Genomic DNA, 18,850 nt, shown 5'->3' with positions numbered 1-18,850 from the left:
ATTCAAATCTGACTTCGAAATTAATGTATCACGTCAGTTTTTTGAGACATCACTTTTTAAAATTCGAAAAAACGTATCATATAAACCGCTTATTGCAGCTATTTCATTAAAACCTGTGAAGATTTTCCTATCCTTTTCTTCAAAATTTAGTTGAAATATTTTTATTATTTTATAAAATACTCGGAAAAAAAACTTTATAAAACTTCATCTGTCTTAGATTAAAAATTAAATTAAATTGGGTGGCGCGATATTCCATTGAGAACAAGGGCCTAGTGACTTACAACACTCAACCATTCCTGTGTGCGAATACTGTTGTCGGAGATAAGGGGGACCTACAGTTTAAACCGAATCCGAACGGCTTATTTGAGAAAGCACTTCTCATGACAAGAGTTACTCTTGGAGAATTTGTCAACGCACTAACCATCATGCCACGGGTACTACATCTGTCTCAGGTTAGTTTAGGTTAAATTCGATGTCTTTGATGGAGTAGGACAAACTTCGACTAGTTTAATGGCCAATTGTGATACCACATACATTTTGAAGCATTTTTTTAAGCTCAATGAAACCAGTTCGAGACCGTTACGAAACGTGAAAGACTGATTATGTTAATATGATTGAAGTCGTTTAGATAGATAGAAGAATTCTCCTATGTAATTCTAGCGTACTTAAGCTAGAGCAGGGCATGTACATGCCGCGTGGCGTGCTTTCCTATCAGACAGTGTCCGGTTATGACACCGATTATCGAGCTTATGTCTAATCTGCTTAGAGATAGCAAGCACCTTGAACATTTTAAACCTAATGTAGGACATGATGTTATTCCACCTGATGTTTGCTTCTTTATAGCGTCTTGCATTTGCTTGGACGATCTAGTTTTGTAGTGTTATTTGTAGTGTTATAGATTTTGTAGAGACAGAGTCCAGAGATGTAATAGCGGCCTCACTATCTCAGAAAATACGGGTATCAGATGTTGATATCACGTTTTCTTTTAAGGCTCCTTTTGTCGCTAAAAATTTCCGCTTGAAACACGCTATAATGACCCCTTCACTTGATTTTAATCCATCTGTGTAAAGGCTTATTGGTTCATCTTCCAGGAATGCCCTATTCTCCCAGAAAGATCGGGAAGGTTAGACATCTAGAAGTTTGTGTCGAATTGCATTTGGGAGATGGTTGATTCACTGCTTTGAGGCGATGAGTAGAGCTTAGACTTTATTTAGTTTGTTACGGTTTATAGCTTTTTCTAAAGCAAACATACTGCTAACATCGAACATCAAAATCGGTCTGATTACCAATGTGTATAACCAATGCGTAATTCGAGGTTGCAAACCCATTTATTACCAAAAGCTTTTATCAAGATAAGTAAGCTACAGCCGATTTGACTCTTTATGGAATATACCGTTTCCGATATAGTTTTTTGTCTCAAATAACACTTGCTACTTAGCTTCGTCTAAGAACTTTAATTGGATTCCTTTAATATAGGTTATGGTTAGCAAACGGACTTTTGTGTTTCCTTAAAAATAAGAATAATTCTGTTTTGTGTGGGTTAACAGCCACTCTTCTCGCAGAAGAGTTGCCCAGTTTTGAGTTAATTATTCTGTTCAGGGAGTTAGTACAGATGTGATTGCAGATGTGCCCTCGTTATTAAAAGCACCTTCAAAGTAAAGACTAAAGTGTGTAACGCCATTTCCACCGATTTGCCTTAACCATATGTATGTTGACAGATACTTGTTTCAATACTTTACCCCTAAATGCATACAAATCAATCTTTCAATTTATAGTTAAGAGAGTTTGAGTTTAACTTAGCCATAAAAACCCCGTTTTGGGTTGTTTTAAGATTTTTTAAAGGCGGGTATTTTAAAAACATGATTTGATGGAAAAATTCAAAGGCGAGATTCGTATTAAGGACATCCTAATTATTTAAAAAGTATTGTTTTGTTTGAGGGACAGACAAAAAAAAGGAATTTTGTCCACCAGCGTCATTTTCTAATGACAATACCTAAGCAGTATTTTATTCTGTCAGCGAAATTTCATACATTTATATCAAAACTTTCAAAAACAACCGCCGAATTCTATTGTTTTTAGAAAATATTAAAAAAAAAATATTGTTGTTGCTTTTTGATTTCAAATAATTATGTTTCTCTTTTTATTCACAGCCAACGTACGATTCAAGAAACAAAAGGATGGGATGTTTTTCGAGATCCACCTCTAAAGGTGGACAGTGGATCTATGGCTAACCAAGCTTGTTTAGAAATAACTGTTAAAATATTAAAAGTATTTGCATATTTAGTAACATTTATAATCGTACTGACGGGAGGAGTTCTAGCTAAGGGCTGTGTATTATTTATGACATCACAAATACGTAGAGATAAGAAAATATTATATTGCAATAAGGACCTTGTAAGTATTTTTACCCGAATATTTTTCATCTTAAAAACAAACTTCCTTGATAAAAACTAAATTATGAATATTTTTCTACTTTAGGGTCGTGATAAAACCTTTGCAGTTAAATTACCCGAAGAAGAGCGGATAGCATGGATTTGGGCAATCATAATTGCATTTGCAGTACCCGAGGTTGGTGCTCTCATTCGAGCAGCTCGTATTTGTTTCTTTAAAACCTTCAAAGTGCCGAAGAAGGGCTACTTTTTGTTCCAATTGCTGATGGAAAGTTTAAGTTCCTTCGGTACGGCGCTGCTAATGTTTATCGTTTTGCCCGAAATCGATGCCATTCAGGGAGCTATGCTTACCAATTGCCTTGTATTAGTTCCGGGAGTTTTGGGTCTTTTATCTAGATCTTCTAAAGAAGGAAAATGTGCAGTTAAGGCACTTGTTGATATAGCAGCCATTGCCGCACAAGTTACAGGTTTTGTTGTTTGGCCTTTGCTGGAAAATCGACTCGTTTTGTGGGCCATCCCTCTGTCATGTTTCATGATTTCGTGCGGTTGGTGGGAGAATTTCGTCTCAACACAATCCCCGATTGGTTTTGTACGGTCTATGGGTCGTGTGAAGGAAGAACTTAAATATACTCGCTACTTCAGTCACATGTTCATATCTATTTGGAAGATTTCTTTGTTTATATGTTCGGCACTACTAATATACTGGCTACGTGGAGATGATCCCGCCAATATGTTTTCAATGTTTGGTGACGCATTTGGACCACATAAAATCGCTGTAGACGAACTAGCCACATCATTGACTAGCAGTCTACCAGACTTTCTGGAAGCTTCTCAGATAGACAGTATAGATATTGATGCAGAATATTACACAGCAATCTATGTACTTTTGCTCCAAGTCTTCGGAGCCTACTTCTGCTATATATTCGGAAAGTTTGCCTGTAAGATTCTTATTCAAGGCTTCAGTTATGCATTTCCTGTGAGCATGACCGTTCCTATTGCGGTGTCTGTATTGATCGCAGCTTGTGGAATAAGGACCGATGATCCATGCTTCTTCCACGGCACCATTCCAGATTACTTGTTTTTCGAGAGCCCACAAAACTTTAGACTGAATGATTTTATAACGAAGCAAATGGCTTGGGCTTGGATTTTGTGGTTGCTAAGTCAAACTTGGATCTCATTGCACATTTGGACACCGAAATGTGAACGTTTAGCCACAACAGAAAAATTATTTGTCTCACCTATGTATTCGGCTTTGTTGATTGATCAATCTATGGCAATGAATAGACGACGAGACGATCAAGCTGATGTTAAAACCGAGGTTAGTTACTTACCATTTTCAGAAAAAATACATACTGAGTTTTTTTCTTTTCAGGACCTAGAACAAATTGAAAAAGAGAAAGGTGATGAGTATTATGAAACAATATCTGTCCACACAGATGGCTCTGCCATTCAAAAGCCTAGTATAAAGAGTTCAGATCATATTACAAGAATCTATGCGTGCGCTACTATGTGGCATGAGACCAAAGATGAGATGATGGAGTTCTTGAAAAGTATCATACGAATGGACGAGGACCAGTGTGCAAGGCGTGTTGCACAGAAGTACTTGCGCATTGTGGATCCGGATTATTATGAGTTTGAGAGTGAGTTTAATTTAAAATATTATTACATTGTTCAATCATCATCTTTTTCATTTGCTTTACAGCTCATATTTTCTTCGATGACGCTTTTGAAATCTCCGATCATAGTGACGATGATATCCAAGTTAATCGCTTTGTGAAACTCTTAGTGACAACTATCGATGAAGCTGCATCCGATATTCATCAAACGACAATTCGTCTACGTCCACCTAAGAAATACCCAACACCTTACGGAGGACGTTTGGTTTGGACACTACCAGGTAAAACAAAAATGATTGCCCACTTAAAGGACAAAGATCGAATTCGTCATCGTAAGCGTTGGTCCCAGGTCATGTACATGTACTATTTGTTGGGTCATAGACTCATGGAATTGCCAATATCTGTCGATCGTAAGGATGTCGTTGCTGAAAATACCTACCTGCTTACCCTCGATGGAGATATTGATTTCCAACCGAGTGCTGTCACTCTGCTTATTGATTTGATGAAGAAGAATAAGAACCTAGGCGCAGCTTGTGGACGTATTCATCCTATCGGATCGGGTCCTATGGTGTGGTATCAAATGTTCGAATACGCTATCGGCCATTGGTTGCAAAAAGCCACAGAACATATGATCGGTTGTGTACTTTGTAGTCCGGGGTGCTTCTCTCTTTTCCGCGGCAAAGGTCTCATGGATGACAATGTGATGAAAAAATACACCACCCGCTCGGATGAAGCTCGGCATTATGTACAATACGATCAGGGTGAAGATCGTTGGTTGTGTACGTTGCTATTGCAGAGAGGATACCGTGTCGAGTACTCAGCTGCTTCCGATGCCTATACCCATTGTCCAGAAGGTTTTAACGAGTTTTACAATCAACGTCGTCGTTGGGTACCCTCAACACTTGCCAACATTATGGATCTGCTTGGCGACTACAAACGGACTATCAAGATCAATGAGAATATTTCGCTGTTGTATATATTTTATCAGATGCTTTTGATGGGAGGTACGATTCTGGGACCTGGAACGATCTTTCTTATGTTGGTGGGGGCTTTTGTGGCGGCTTTTAGAATCGACAACTGGACTTCGTTTCATTACAATATTGTTCCGATCCTCGCCTTTATGTTTATATGTTTTACGTGCAAAGCAAACGTTCAGCTATTTGTGGCTCAGGTCTTATCCACTGCATATGCCCTCATTATGATGGCTGTGATAGTCGGTACAGCTTTGCAGTTAGGCGAGGATGGAATTGGAAGTCCTTCGGCAATTTTCTTGATATCCATGACGGGGTCATTTTTCATAGCGGCGTGTTTACATCCGCAAGAGTTTTGGTGTATAGCAGCTGGAATCATTTATCTCTTGTCCATTCCATCTATGTACCTGCTTCTTATCTTGTATTCGGTCATCAACTTGAATGTTGTCTCATGGGGAACGCGTGAAGTTGTGGCAAAGAAGACTAAGAAAGAAATGGAGGCAGACAAGAAGGCGGCAGAAGAGGCCTCAAAGAGGGTAAAACAAAAGAGCAGTATGCTCGGTTTCCTTCAAGGTGGAATTGGAGATAATGACGATGAGGAAGGTTCCATGGAGATCTCTCTAGCTGGCTTATTCCGTTGTATTCTATGTACTCATGGAAAGACCACTGATGAGCAAGCGCAATTTAAGCATATAGCAGATTCTCTAGATACTATCAATAAGAAAATAGAAAATCTCGAACATACTATCGATCCACATGCTCAACATCGTCGTCGTACAACATCGTCAAGCTCAAAGGATCATCATCTTTTATCATCAGTTGCTGAAAAATCCGGCGACGAATCGGAACATTCAGAATCAGAAAGTTCAACAGAACCTCAACAAGAACGTGATTTCTTAACAAATCCCTACTGGATCGAAGATCCCGAATTAAGAAAAGGAGAAGTTGACTTTCTGTCAAGTGCTGAATTACAATTTTGGAAGGACATGATCGATCAGTATTTATACCCTATCGATAATGATCCAGTCGAACAGGTAATTTAAGAATTGAGGGATAGTTTTTAAAGAAGTTTTGTGTTTGTTTGTTTCTTTCTAGACTGATGATTGGAGAGATTTGTTCAGTAGTAGCACACAATTGAGAATATTATAGTTTTTTATAAGCGGTGTTGAACTAAATGGAACTCTTAAAATACTCTTTTTTTCTCTGAATTACGTATTAATGGTATTAATTTGTCAAGGGGTTGACATTAAAATAACAATTTTGTAAGATCAGGATTCAATGAGTTTTCACCAAATAACTTTTAAAAAACTTCGTTGCTCGTATCTAACTCATATTAAATACAACATATACAAGTTTTACCATAAAATATTTAAAAAATATCCAATTCTCGAAAAGAACAAAGCCCAATTTTAAATCGATAATCTAGAGTTTCAGTTCAACTAAAAGCCGAAGAAAACACTATAAATAATCTTAACTTTTTCAACCCAACATTTTTCCAGGCAAGAATTGCGGCTGATCTCAAAGAGCTACGTAACTCTTCAGTGTTTGCGTTTTTCATGATAAATGCTCTTTTTGTATTAATTGTATTTTTGCTGCAACTGAACAAGGATAATATTCATGTTAAATGGCCTTTTGGTGTTCGAACTAATATTACTTATGACGAATCGACGCAAGAGGTAAATTTAAATGGGATTTCATTGATATCGACAATATCTTCGAGGACATATTAAGCAAAGCATAGAAGCACGAGGAAGACAATATTGCCGCCATCTCTGAAAATCCCAAAATTCCAACAATACTAACACATATTTTTTTTCTTTTTTTTCTCTTTTTTGCTTTTATTTATTTTTTCAAAATGCAATTTAAAAAACAATTATACAAATCAAATTAAATTACACCAAAAATACTATTTTGTGCTGTAATGTGATGTGTTCAAACCAAAACTTAAAAAATAAATTCAAAAAATTTGCGGACAAATGGGAATTTTTTATAACAAACAACCAAAAAAAGGCAAGGATCGCAAACGATTTGATTGAGCTGCGGAACAAGTCGGTATTTGCCTTCTTCATGTTCAACGCATTATTCGTCTTGATCGTTTTCTTGTTGCAACTCAACAAAGATAAATTACACATCGAATGGCCGTTTGGCGTCAAAACGAACATTACCTATATCGAAGAAACAGCTGAGGTTCATATTTGATAAAAAAAAAAAACAAAACCTTAATTTTCCAAATAATGTTTCTTAACAAATACTTTTTTGTTTATTTTTTTTTGTTTTGTTTCCTCTTTATGTTTTATCACCCATTTTTTCCTCGTCCACAAATGTTTCTCTTGCAAATAACTATTTACATTTTTATGTTTGTTGTTTTTAAAACTATGCTATACCCTGTTAATGTGGTGCAAGGGTTCCAAAAAATGGTTACCCTTTCCTTTACTTTTTTAGGTGAAGCCTTTCCCAAAAAAAAAAAAAAACACCACTAGAACCACCAAAATATCCAATTTCCATATAATAATAATTACCTACGTGGAACTGTGTTGCTAATAAACTGCATTTCATCATCATTATCATATTTTTATCATTCGTGTACCTCTTTTATTAATATTGGATTCTTATTTTCTTATATGGTTGTTTAGGCTAAGATTTTATTAAACTAACTAATACAAAGTGGTGCAAAAGTAATTGCCCGTTGGAAAATTTAACACATATCTTCTTTTGTGATTTCTAATTTTAAATATGTAGTTGTAAAGTTAAAGTATTCGTCGAAAAGACATCAATCGCTATGAATTTGTTTCAATAAATCGGTAAAAGTGGACATTTTTGTACCGCTTTGTATTAATGTACTTTGCATGTTTTAATGTATTTTACTCGTTCGTATGTAACCTGCACGTTGCATGTATTTAATTGATTTTATGTTACTTAGGTGCCTTAGTTTTTTTTAATTTTATTTTACTATTCGAAAAAATGTAACTGCTATAAAAGAAAAATGTCCAAAAGAATAGTATTCGTTCAATAAAGTTTTTTAATTCCACACAGTAATTCTACATTGATTTAACAACTGAATCAAAGATTGTTAAGCAAGTATTGTAACAAATACGAGAGTGAATCTTTTCTGCGTTAAAATGCAAACAAGTTACTCCTCTTTTGAAATACACTTCTTTTTTAAATAAATTTCGTTCTAAATATCTGTTTCGCCATAAATTCTGTTACAAAATTTCAAGACATCTATTCGATATTAAATTGTAACCTCATTTTTATAAATATTGATACATTAGTAAGCAATTAATAATTCAGTTACCAGTGAGTGATGCGCTTAAGAAATTAGAATCACAATAATTACCTTACATGTGTAAGGAAGTTCTGGCGAAATTAAACTCCTGAATGCCCTAGGGTCAACACCGCAGGGCTAAAAGAAGCTTAAATTTGTATCACGGAGACTTCATATTTGAATCCTTAGAATGATTTTGTGTGGTCAAAGTTGTGGAGCGTGTCTGAAAGTCTTCTCACAGAAATTTTCAACTTCCCATAGGAAGTGATTGTAATTGGTTCGAATTATCAAATTGAAAATTTTGACATTTCTTAAAGTTTCAAGATCCCTAGAATCTAAATAAAAGATTTTGGGATAAATATCTGTGCGTGCTTGTGTACTTACGTTCGGGAAGCTTTTTTTGTCGTCCATATCTCAAGAATTACTCGATAGAATCTCCGAATTGTACACATGTGCAATGAATGTAAATTATTATTCTTTAGAACTGTTCTTTTATTGGACGGAAATATAAGCCCTAAAAACTTAATAAATGTACACTAAGTTTTTGGGAAACATTTTGAAAACAAAATTTTTAAGATAAATCAAGAGTTTCAACTTTTAACTTTAATTTATGTGAAGTTTTTCTGATTTAAGAAACAATACAACTTTTTTGTTTCACTTTTTAGACTGTTTTTAATAGTAAAAGATTTTTGTAAAAATATACTCTAGTTAGTTAAAACTTATGTAAATATACAAAAATATAAAAACAGTATAATTATTTTGCAGAAAAAATCCTTAAGAATTGATTTTTCTCATTTTATATTAAGCTTTTTTTAATTCCTTAAGTATTATGTATTTAAGATATTTTTTTTAAATTAGATTTTTAGTTGTGAACAAAGAAAACAAATTTACTTACCTATCACATTTCGCAATTACTTTCTGCACCAATGTTTAATGCTTCTTTTCAAATCTATTTACTTCTGTATTTCTTAGCGACTCTGTACATACACTACCAACCACTAGGATGAGGCAAATATTTTAGAACCGATTTTCACTTTTTATAGCTGGTTGAAGTGTTATACCCGGAAACTGTTACTACCTTTCAATAGGAACGTATTTTACAAATTCAAAAAATTAACGAGTAAATTGAAAACGGGCGTTGGAATTCCCCAAGATCAAAATAATAAACTACTCATAAAGGGCATACAAAAGTACGTCACTAGGATAAATGTTTTATTTACATTTTACTGTTTAACAACAATTCTTTAAAATGACTATGTATGCCATTTTTGGATATAACATCCATAAGACGGTCTGGAATGGAAACATTACATTTTTTTTTCAGATCATGGGAATACAAGTTGCCACCCGAAAATACAACTCGTTTCCATTCACTGCTCCAATTAACATGCTCTCTTGCAAAATTCATCCAATGCTCCTCGTGTACTTGTTTTAAAACATGTTTATTTATTTAGTTTTCTTCACTGGGTAGTATCAATTTCTTGTATTATCCTTTGAACAGTAACTGTTAGGGCTGATACAGAGCTTTTGGGCCTTATATTAGTCACTGGTAGACTGGAAATTGATACAAGCCGTAGAATTAACCACTTTTCTCATCATGTTTTTGTTTCTGCCTTTAATTCTTTTTGATTTTTTCCATATTTTTGTGGAATCAGCAATTAATTCCTTTCAATTTTCTTGCTCCTGATAAGCCTATTTACTCTTTCACGTTCTTAGAGTCGTTAATCCTTCAGAGCATTTATTTTGCTCTTTCTGAAGCTATCAAATTCTTTTCCGAACCCATGCGTGTTTCAAATAAATTCAAAACTCTTGATTTTGAACACTCTTTTCGATATTTTATACAAAAGTTTTTAAAATATCGCATTTCCTGAATGGAAATATTCGCAATGGCTTCATCCTTGTGGAGCATTTTTGTATACCCTTTTTTTTAGTAGTTTATTGTTTGATATTGAGAAACTCCAACGCTCGTTTCTAATTTTCCCCTTAAAAATTCATAATTTTTAATGGTACAACACTTTAACCAGCTATAAAAGGCGAAAATCTATTGCAAAATATGTGGCCTGATCCTAGTGGTTGGTAGTGTATCTCGAAAAGCACTATGGTATATTTAAAATCTAATAACTAAAAGCATTAAAGTAGTTTTATTTTAGCAATTAAATCATCTCTATTCTCATCGTCGATTAAAAAGTAAAAAGAAGCATAATTAAATTCAAAATTATGTCACAGTCCCAAGAAAATGCACCAACAATTTATTATCCAAATTCGACTTGAAAATGGTGCAAATGAAAAAATGTTAAAATTGGTAATTAAATTATGTTGATCAGAAAAAAAAGGCTTGAGGCAAGCATAAGACATTATCCTCATAAAATTTAATTATATACTCCAAACTCATGTCATATACATATTTTTTGTTATGTGAATTAAAAATCCTATTGGTATATTTTGTGTTGATCTTCTAACACACCCTCTTTCCAATCACACACATTGCACATAAATATATTCTTCTTCCAAATATTGTGTTTTTATTTGTTAATAAAATACTCGTATATCAACCTTCTCTTTTTGTTTGCATTAATTTCCAAACTAATTTTAATCAATTTTATTATTATTTCAAGAACGTAACTAACTTTCACTAATTTGAAAAACTTAACCATGAAACTTCCTATTCTAATTCTATCTTCATATTTTTTTAAATTAGGTTCATATTTCAAAAGAATACTTACAATTAGAACCTATTGGTCTTGTATTCGTGTTCTTCTTTGCTTTGATTTTGGTGATCCAATTCTCAGCTATGTTGTTCCATCGTTTCGGAACTATATCGCATATCTTAGCTTCTACAGAACTAAACTGGTGCAAGAAAAAATCAGAAGATTTATCACAGGATGCTCTTATAGATAAGGTAAATTCGTCTTGCACATGAATGATTAAATCAATTTATAATTTCTTCTCAATTATTGTAATCCAGCATGCTGTGGAAATAGTAAAGAATCTTCAACGGCTCCAAGGTATAGATGGAGGGGACTACGACAATGACTCCGGTAGTGGTCCCGATCGCATAGCAAGGAGACGTACAATTCAAAATCTGGAAAAAGCTCGACAACCTCGAAGGCAAATTGGAACCTTGGATGTGGCGTTTAAAAAGAGGTTCTTGAAATTAACCGCAGATGAGAACAATCCAGGTATGATGATATTGTAAAAATAAAAAAGATTATAAAAAGTCCAACTTATATTTGTTTATTTCAAGCAACACCAATTTTGACCCGGAGAATGACAATGCGTAGGGAAACTATTAGAGCCTTGGAAGTCCGAAAGAATTCCGTGATGGCTGAGAGACGAAAGTCGGCTATGCAAACATTGGGCGCCAAAAATGAATATGGCATCACTACAACTAATACCACGGTGAATTAAATTTTGTTTAATTATTGTAAGAAGTCACATACTTACCATCTACTTAAACATTTCCAGTTAAACAATGTTGGAGCCCCAATTCGTAGCGGTCGTTCGTCCAATGCTGGAATAAGCATAAAGGATGTTTTTAATACAAATGGTGGCCTTACAGAGGTAATGCTTCATATTAAAACTATAATAAATGTACAAACTAATATTTAAAACAATTTAATCGTAGCAAATCTACGGATCCAATGGTGGAGGAGCTATTAACCAGGGCTACGAACACGTTTTAGATGAAGAAGATGGAAACTCAGTGAGATTAACGACTCGAAACCCACAAGTCTCATGGGGAACAAACAACAATATTGCGAATAATAGATTGTAGGAAGAGAACGTTGATGGATACAAAATGGATATTGATATTTTGTTTGATATTCTGATAACTATTAAGTTTTTCAAAAATTTTGTTTTTTGTTTTAAATTGATTTTGTATCATTTCGGTTTAAATGCGTTTTGAATGTTGAAAATTAAAGTGTTGTTAAGTGTAAATATAATATACAAATAAAAAAGCCAATTCATCACTGCCGAATTCTGAAATCAGACAAACAAAATGTGTTGTCTGTAAGCGGAGATTAAAATGTAATTGTTTACCTACTATATATAACATATACATTATATAAAAGAAGCAATTTATTTTTGATATTAAGAGATTTAGTTTTGAATTTTTCATTATTTAGTTTGTTATATAAATATAGATATTATAATAGACAACGCTTGTACTCAAATTTTGTATTCTTATCTACTGCCTACATTTTTAGTCGAAAACTTTATGAGATTTTTATAGATAATAAAAGAAAAGAATATTATGGATGATTTTCGTGTTTAAATTTCCTATAGTTTAAGAAAACAATACATATTCCCAATGTTATTTTTTCGGCGTGAGTGACTAGATAGGGCTGCATAAGGTTAGTACCTAATAAGTTAAGTGTGAATAAATAAGAACGTCATTTTGTTTTTGATATTTGGTTGAATACGAATCTGTTTGTAAATGTGATATGCATGACACTATTTTAAAAGAAATAAATTAGGTGGCGCAACATTCCGTTGAGAACTAACTCCTAGTGACTTACTACTTTCAACCATTCCTGTGTTCAAGTAATGTTTTGTGGAATGTAGGTGACCTACAATTTTAAGCCGAATCCAAATATCTAATTTGAGAAAGCACTTTTCCTGACAAGAATTACTTTTGGAGGATTTGGCAATTCCTTGCAAGAGGCAGTACCTGTGGGAAAAACTTAAGGGAGCACAGGCAGGGATTAATAATAGTTGTACGCCTTTTTTTGTTTACTGTTTATTTATTATTTTATCCTTAAAACTATGTTAAATCTAGGCAAAAAATCATAAAAGTAGGCTTATTAACCATAACTTACAACTAACTTAATGGCCCTATACGGACACTCTAGGTTAAACTGTAATTCTTAATACTTAAAAGAAAACTATAAAACAGCTATATAAGCTGCCAAGTCTTAAAACTCCATCCCGACTGCCCACTATCAATTGCCGATTGAAGCTACCAAAACTGGTTTTTCTGCTTTCATCCTATCAATTCGGTTCCGTTCCGACACAGTCCTACTGAACCAGATGAGTTCTGCTCCGTCTTGTGCCATGACGTCCCCATCGTAAAGGAGTCAAATATTTACGGTTCCTTGACTGATGTGGTAGATTAGCGGATGCCGCAACGGAATCTTACACAATATTGGACAGGTTCAGGTGACATAAAGGACTTGAAAGTAAAGCAAGTTTCTGGTATCTGATTGGCTACCTGGCAAAAAATGACTTTCCAATTAAGGCAACTTTAATGGAAAGTTGACTGAAATGTTATTCAAGAAAAATCTCTCTAACTATCAAGTCAAGTCAGCTTATGCCAAAATGACAGTAGACCATTTTTTTTCATTCAACTGAAATTTGAACTTTATTTCTCTATGATTTTTGTATTTTATGACCAATTTTATTTAATGTTTTGTGGAAAAGGGTTCCTTGTCAAATTGGAAAAGAAATAAGTAATTTATTTTTACAACACAAAATACAAATGTTGATTGACGTGTAGCTTGCCTGAGCAGTGTTTTGAAGACAATATTGTTTTTGGTAGTAGTAGAAGTAAAGTTCTGAGTTTGAAATGTATGACACTTGAAAAAGTAACTAGCTGCCCTGTTCAAAATTTGCGTTCAAAGAATGCAGTTGACTGCAAATTAAGTCCCTTGAGTTGTCTGAACCTGCCCATTGTCTCCGACTTCTACCTAAACTACCTATCAGATCGCTGCTGCAGATGCTGAAGAGATTAATCAAGTTCACCGCTCCCTGTTGGAGACCATTTTTAATTTGGTTTGCTTATGCCAAGCCTGTTCAGTCTTAGAGAAAGACAATCTAACAAGACGGTTTCGAAAGCATTTTCCAAGTCAATTAGAACAGTACCTGTACATTGTTTTTTTATTTCAAAATATCTTAGTTGCGAAGCACCAACAAGCCTCGGATACGGATGGATTTACTGTTGACAACCCAAGCAAACGAAATTAAGACAACGAACTTTGGATCTGTATGTGGAACGTTAGGTCCCTTAACAGACAACGTGCAGCCGAACAATTAGCAGAAGCCCTAAATTGCTGCAAGGCAGAAATTACCACCATCCAAGAAGTGCGATGGGATGGACCGGGCAAACGCAAGCGATGTATACTACGGCGACAGCTACCGAGAACAAAGCGTCTATTTGGGTGTGGATTTGTTGTTGGAATTAGACTCAGGAAAAAAGTCTTGAGTTTCAACAGTGTGAGCGAGCGCATCAAGGCTAAATTCGCCAACATAAGCCTAATATGCGCAACATTGCCTTGCAGCCATCAGAGATGCCGCTTCTGAAGTGCTGGGTTTCACACGGCCACCACAGCGAAACCCCTGGCTTGACGACGAATGCCGGCAAGAGCACGCAGCGAAACAACAGGCATACAAAACGGCGCTGTACAGAAGGACCAGAGCTGCTCGCGAGCTTACGAGCAGAAGAGGAGAGAGGAACACCGGCTTCTTAGATGGAAAAAAAAGAAAGAATAAGAAGCGCGCGATGGAAGAGATAGAGGGATGTCACAACAGAAATGAGGTTCGTAAGTTTTACCAAAAGGTAAAAAAAACCTCCCAAGGGTACGAGCCACGAACCAAAGCCTGTAAAGACAATTAGGGGAACATCGTAGTAGAACCGCAGTCTATGTTGAGAATATGGAAAGACCACTTCTCCAAATTATTAAACGGCGATGACGAACCGAATTCCGCTGTAAGAGAGATAGAACCACTCAACCAAGGTGACGCAGATCAACAATTCCACCTACCCGACCTCGACGAAGTGAAGATAGCTATATCTAAACTGAAGTCAAACAAAGCTGCTGGGGCTGACTGCATCCCTGCCGAACTATTCGAAGCAGCAGGCGACGACTTGGAAGGGAGCATGCACCAACTCATCTGCAAAATATGGTCGGAGGAAAACATGCCCGATGAGTGGAATCTCAGCATGCCCGATACATACAAAATTAGACCCTCTAAATTGCGCCAACTACAGAGGCATCAGTCTCCTTATCATTGCGTATAAGATCCTCTCTGCCGTATTATGTGAACGTCTGAAGCCGTTCGTCAACAACCTGAAACGTCCTTATCAGTGTTGCTTCAGAACAGGAAAGTCCACTTTCGACCAAATATTCACACTACGGCAGATCTTGGAAAAAACCCAGGAACTTCAAATCGATACCCACCATCTCTTAATCGATTTGTAAGCCGCGTATGAAAGCATCTTTAGGGAAGAGCTCTACAGAGCAATGTCTAGTTTTGGCATCCCTGTCAAACTTATCCGTTTGTGCAGAATGACGATGGAGAATGCACGCTGCTCTATCAAGGTCGGAAAAGATCTCACCGATGCATTTGATGACAAGGCGATGCATTGTCATGCGACTTCTTCAACATCGTTCTGGAAAGAATTGTACAAAACTCAACCGTCAACACTAGAGGCACAATCTTCCAAAGGTCCATCCAATTACTCGGATATGCAGATAATATTGACATAATTGGAAGATCAAAGCGTGATGTCAGTGGAGCGTTTTTGAGCATTGCGACTTAAGCGAAGATGATGGGTTTAGTGGTCAATGAGGGCAAGACCAAGTATATGCTGTAATCAAAAAAGGACATTGAACAACGACATCTCGGAAAAAACGTCTAGATGGACAGTTATAACTTCGAGATAGTTAAGGACTTTGTCTATCTAGGCAACGCTTTTAACACAGACAACGACACCTGCTTCTTTGGACTTAGAAGGCAATTGAGAAGTAAAGTTTTCTCTCGCGGCATCTAAAATCCCTATATATAAGACACTCATCATCCCGGTTCTCATTAATGGCGCTGAGGCCTGGACCTGGGGTAATTTTTTGGTCCCGTACGCATAGATGGAGAATGGACGAGAAAATATAACGACGAATTGTACGGGCTGTACAGCGACACTGACCTAGTTAACAGAATTAAAGTCCAACGGCTTAGATGGCTGGGTCATGTAGAGCGAATGAACATCAGCGCCAAAGCCCAGAAGGTCTTCGATTCCAATCCCGAGGGACGGGGCAGTAGAGGAAGACCTCGACTCAGGTGGGTGAAGACCTCAACACACTTGGTGTGCGAATCTGGAGACAGTTAGCTAGGGACTGAGCTGGCTGGAGACGCATGTTGGTTGAGGCCCAGGTCCGCCCCGCACTGTAGCGCCACTTTAAGTAAATATTGCCTCCTACATAAATAAAGAGGATAAACAAATGCGTTTCTAATCATAAGTAAAGTAGTATATAATATTTTGATGCTTGATGTTTTAAAAGGCTTTGATAGGTTTTGGAATCTGGGCCACTTATCAAAAGCGAGTGCCTTCGGGTTGGATGAATCTCTAATTTCTTGAATTAGAAATTTCCTTTTGGAACGTTCAACTAAAGTAGTATTAGATGGATCTAAGTTTGAAAATCACAAAATAAATGCTGGTGTGCCCCAAGGGAATGTTTTGTCTCCAGCACTGTTTCTTATTTTATTAATGATCTCCTGCCAGTAAATTCTAATCCAGTTAATTGTTTGGGTGATGAGAATACTCTCAGCTTATCTCTTCTTTTTATATTGTCGGTATATTTACGCAACTCCTTTTTTTTAACTCCTTCTGATCTGTAAATATGGTTACAAAAATTAAGCTCGGAACACTCCGGTGGTCCGGACACTTAGCCCGTCTGAGTGAAGAGGAACCACCCCCAAACAGTCCTTTTTTAGGTAGTACATTTTATGGCAACTGGAAGGCGTCGGGTTTTTGAATGATAATTAATCATTACAGATCGCGCTTTACAACAAATGTTTTCAATCAAATATAAACAAAAATGTTCTAAATGCTTCATTTTGATATTTAATAAAGATTTAAAAATATATTAGAAAACATTGTAAACATCATGAATCAAATACTTTGTTTAAATAAAATACAAACAATACTTTCTAAAACTAAACTAACTAAGAAAAAGAAAATTATTGCACCTTATATTGTTGAACTCGATTTAATTAGTTTAACAACGCCGTCACATACCAATCCGGTAGAAAAGTCTTTGGGGTTTTTCCAATGTAAAATCGATAACTAATATTCCTGGTTTGTGGGTTAAAGTAAAATTCGTAGACTGTGTGAGGACAATCTACATTTGTCATTTCTTGTTTAACCAGTTTCAAGAATCTAACGAGGAAGTTAGCACATTGTATTGGATTCCAAAAGGCCTGCGGAAAAAGATGAATATATGAAACACAAATTTTGTCTACACACAAAAACAAAACCTACGGCTCCTAATTGCGGCAAACTTTCAACGTCCATTGGTACGATCTCGTCAATGAAGCCACTATCATTTCTATAGCCAATAAGAATATCCCGAATTCCTGCCAGAAAACACTGACACCACCAATTCCTCGACTTGAATTTGTTAAAATTTATATAGTGTCGATCATTTGTCGGCCGAAGTGAACATTTAAGTTCCATAAACCTTAGAGAATTCAAAACATCTTTATTTTCAACATTTGTCACAAGATTTACACTCAAAGCCCCGTCCATTTCAGCGCCATAGAGCAGTGTCATACCAGGGAATTGTGTTTTGAAAACACAATGAAATTCCTCGCATTCGTCAACGGGAACATTTGTAATTGGTTCTTCGTAGGGACTTGCTGAAAGGCAATATTGTTCAAATTTCAATCCATAGGCACAGCATCTTTTCTGGTATTCATCCATATTATAGCGTTGTGTCCGCTTCTGATCGGTTTCCTTCTCACACAAATAGATGTTGCCTTTAAATCTGGTGGCTTGGATGCACCAATCTTCCCGATCTTCATAGGGTGTACCCATAATAACACGAAGCAAACCTCGAAAAGCAATAAAATCGAATCCTTCAACAGCTTTCGCATTGGTTGTTGCGCCATTATTTCGCTTAACCAGATTATGATTTAAAATAAAATGTAAAACAGGATATAATCGTTCTTTATCTTCACGGTCTTTAGGCTTCGACTTTGCATGACCGTATCCAGCATTTAGATTTAATGGAAATCTACTCGGCATTCGGAAGTACTGAAAATTTTCTGCTGTATTCTGGTATTCACGATTTGTATCGAGACTGAAGCAGCCAAGTGCTTGAGGTTTCCCAATATTGGGAAATTGCAATCTTTCATCTCGAATGGGTTTTCCGTTGAGGTTTGTTTTTATTAAAGCCATTCGGAATACACTTTTTACTTACTTCTTAGATTATGTTTATTATAATTGTGGGGCTTTCTGATATGTTGGTTTTTATTTATATTTTTCAATTATAAATTTTTGAACATAAGAGAAAAATCGCTTGTCGCATTGTAAACAAAATATATAAGAAAAATATGACAGCTACTTCTTTGGGCTCTGTTCCAAAATGGAAATAGAAAATATCAAAAGGTTTGTTCAATCAGAAATATGACAACTGTCAGGGCAGGTTCAAGAAAAAATGTTATACTTCAGAAGATATTAAAAAGAAGCACACAAATTAATTGCGACGCAGATAAAACTGAACGAATGTATACAAACACAATTTATGAACATTCAACTTAATTAAAGGTTTGAGGTGTACAGAATAATCAGAAATCCTTTTTCATTTAAATTTAGGGCTCAACTTTCCATTA

General features: G+C 35.7%; 2 protein-coding genes across 3 annotated transcripts in view; one reads left to right on the top strand and one right to left on the bottom strand.

Moving 5' to 3' along the window:
* LOC129953865 (chitin synthase chs-2) overlaps positions 1-12,505 on the top strand; it is a 44,015-nt gene extending 31,510 nt beyond the window's left edge. Inside the window, exons 4-13 of one of the 2 annotated variants that reach the window (XM_056067380.1) lie at positions 2,151-2,394; positions 2,479-3,708; positions 3,763-4,030; positions 4,093-6,011; positions 6,988-7,164; positions 10,941-11,141; positions 11,208-11,421; positions 11,487-11,641; positions 11,708-11,803; positions 11,868-12,505. In XM_056067380.1, the coding sequence (XP_055923355.1) occupies positions 2,151-2,394; positions 2,479-3,708; positions 3,763-4,030; positions 4,093-6,011; positions 6,988-7,164; positions 10,941-11,141; positions 11,208-11,421; positions 11,487-11,641; positions 11,708-11,803; positions 11,868-12,017 (4,654 nt within the window). In that variant the 3' untranslated portion in view covers positions 12,018-12,505. Of the gene's footprint in view, positions 1-2,150; positions 2,395-2,478; positions 3,709-3,762; positions 4,031-4,092; positions 6,012-6,476; positions 6,654-6,987; positions 7,165-10,940; positions 11,142-11,207; positions 11,422-11,486; positions 11,642-11,707; positions 11,804-11,867 lie in introns of both variants that reach the window. The other variant, XM_056067381.1, reaches the window with a different exon arrangement.
* A 4,553-nt stretch (positions 12,506-17,058) lies between these two features.
* Positions 17,059-18,607, bottom strand: LOC129953868 (decapping nuclease DXO homolog). The gene is made up of 2 exons (XM_056067384.1): positions 17,499-18,607; positions 17,059-17,437 (listed from the first exon to the last, which is right to left on the bottom strand). The coding sequence occupies exons 1-2, from the start codon at positions 18,414-18,416 to the stop codon at positions 17,231-17,233; spliced, it is 1,125 nt and encodes a 374-aa protein (XP_055923359.1). The 5' UTR covers positions 18,417-18,607; the 3' UTR covers positions 17,059-17,230.
* Between the last annotated feature and the right edge of the window lie 243 nt (positions 18,608-18,850).

Source organism: Eupeodes corollae, chromosome 1 (assembly GCF_945859685.1).
Source record: "Eupeodes corollae chromosome 1, idEupCoro1.1, whole genome shotgun sequence".
In the NCBI taxonomy this organism is placed as follows: domain Eukaryota; kingdom Metazoa; phylum Arthropoda; class Insecta; order Diptera; family Syrphidae; genus Eupeodes; species Eupeodes corollae.
The sequence above is the reverse complement of the archived record's forward strand: the minus strand, read 5'-3'. Positions and strand labels throughout refer to the sequence as shown.

What these genes read in the sequence shown, in the direction of transcription:
- LOC129953868 (XM_056067384.1), bottom strand. Translation starts at nt 18,416, where the DNA reads ATGGCTTTAATAAAAACAAACCTCAACGGAAAACCCATTCGAGATGAA. An exon ending in GTTTGCCGCAATTAGGAGCC is followed by an intron (nt 17,438 to 17,498) that starts GTAGGTTTTGTT and finishes CTTTTTCCGCAG; the next exon opens with GCCTTTTGGAATCCAATACA.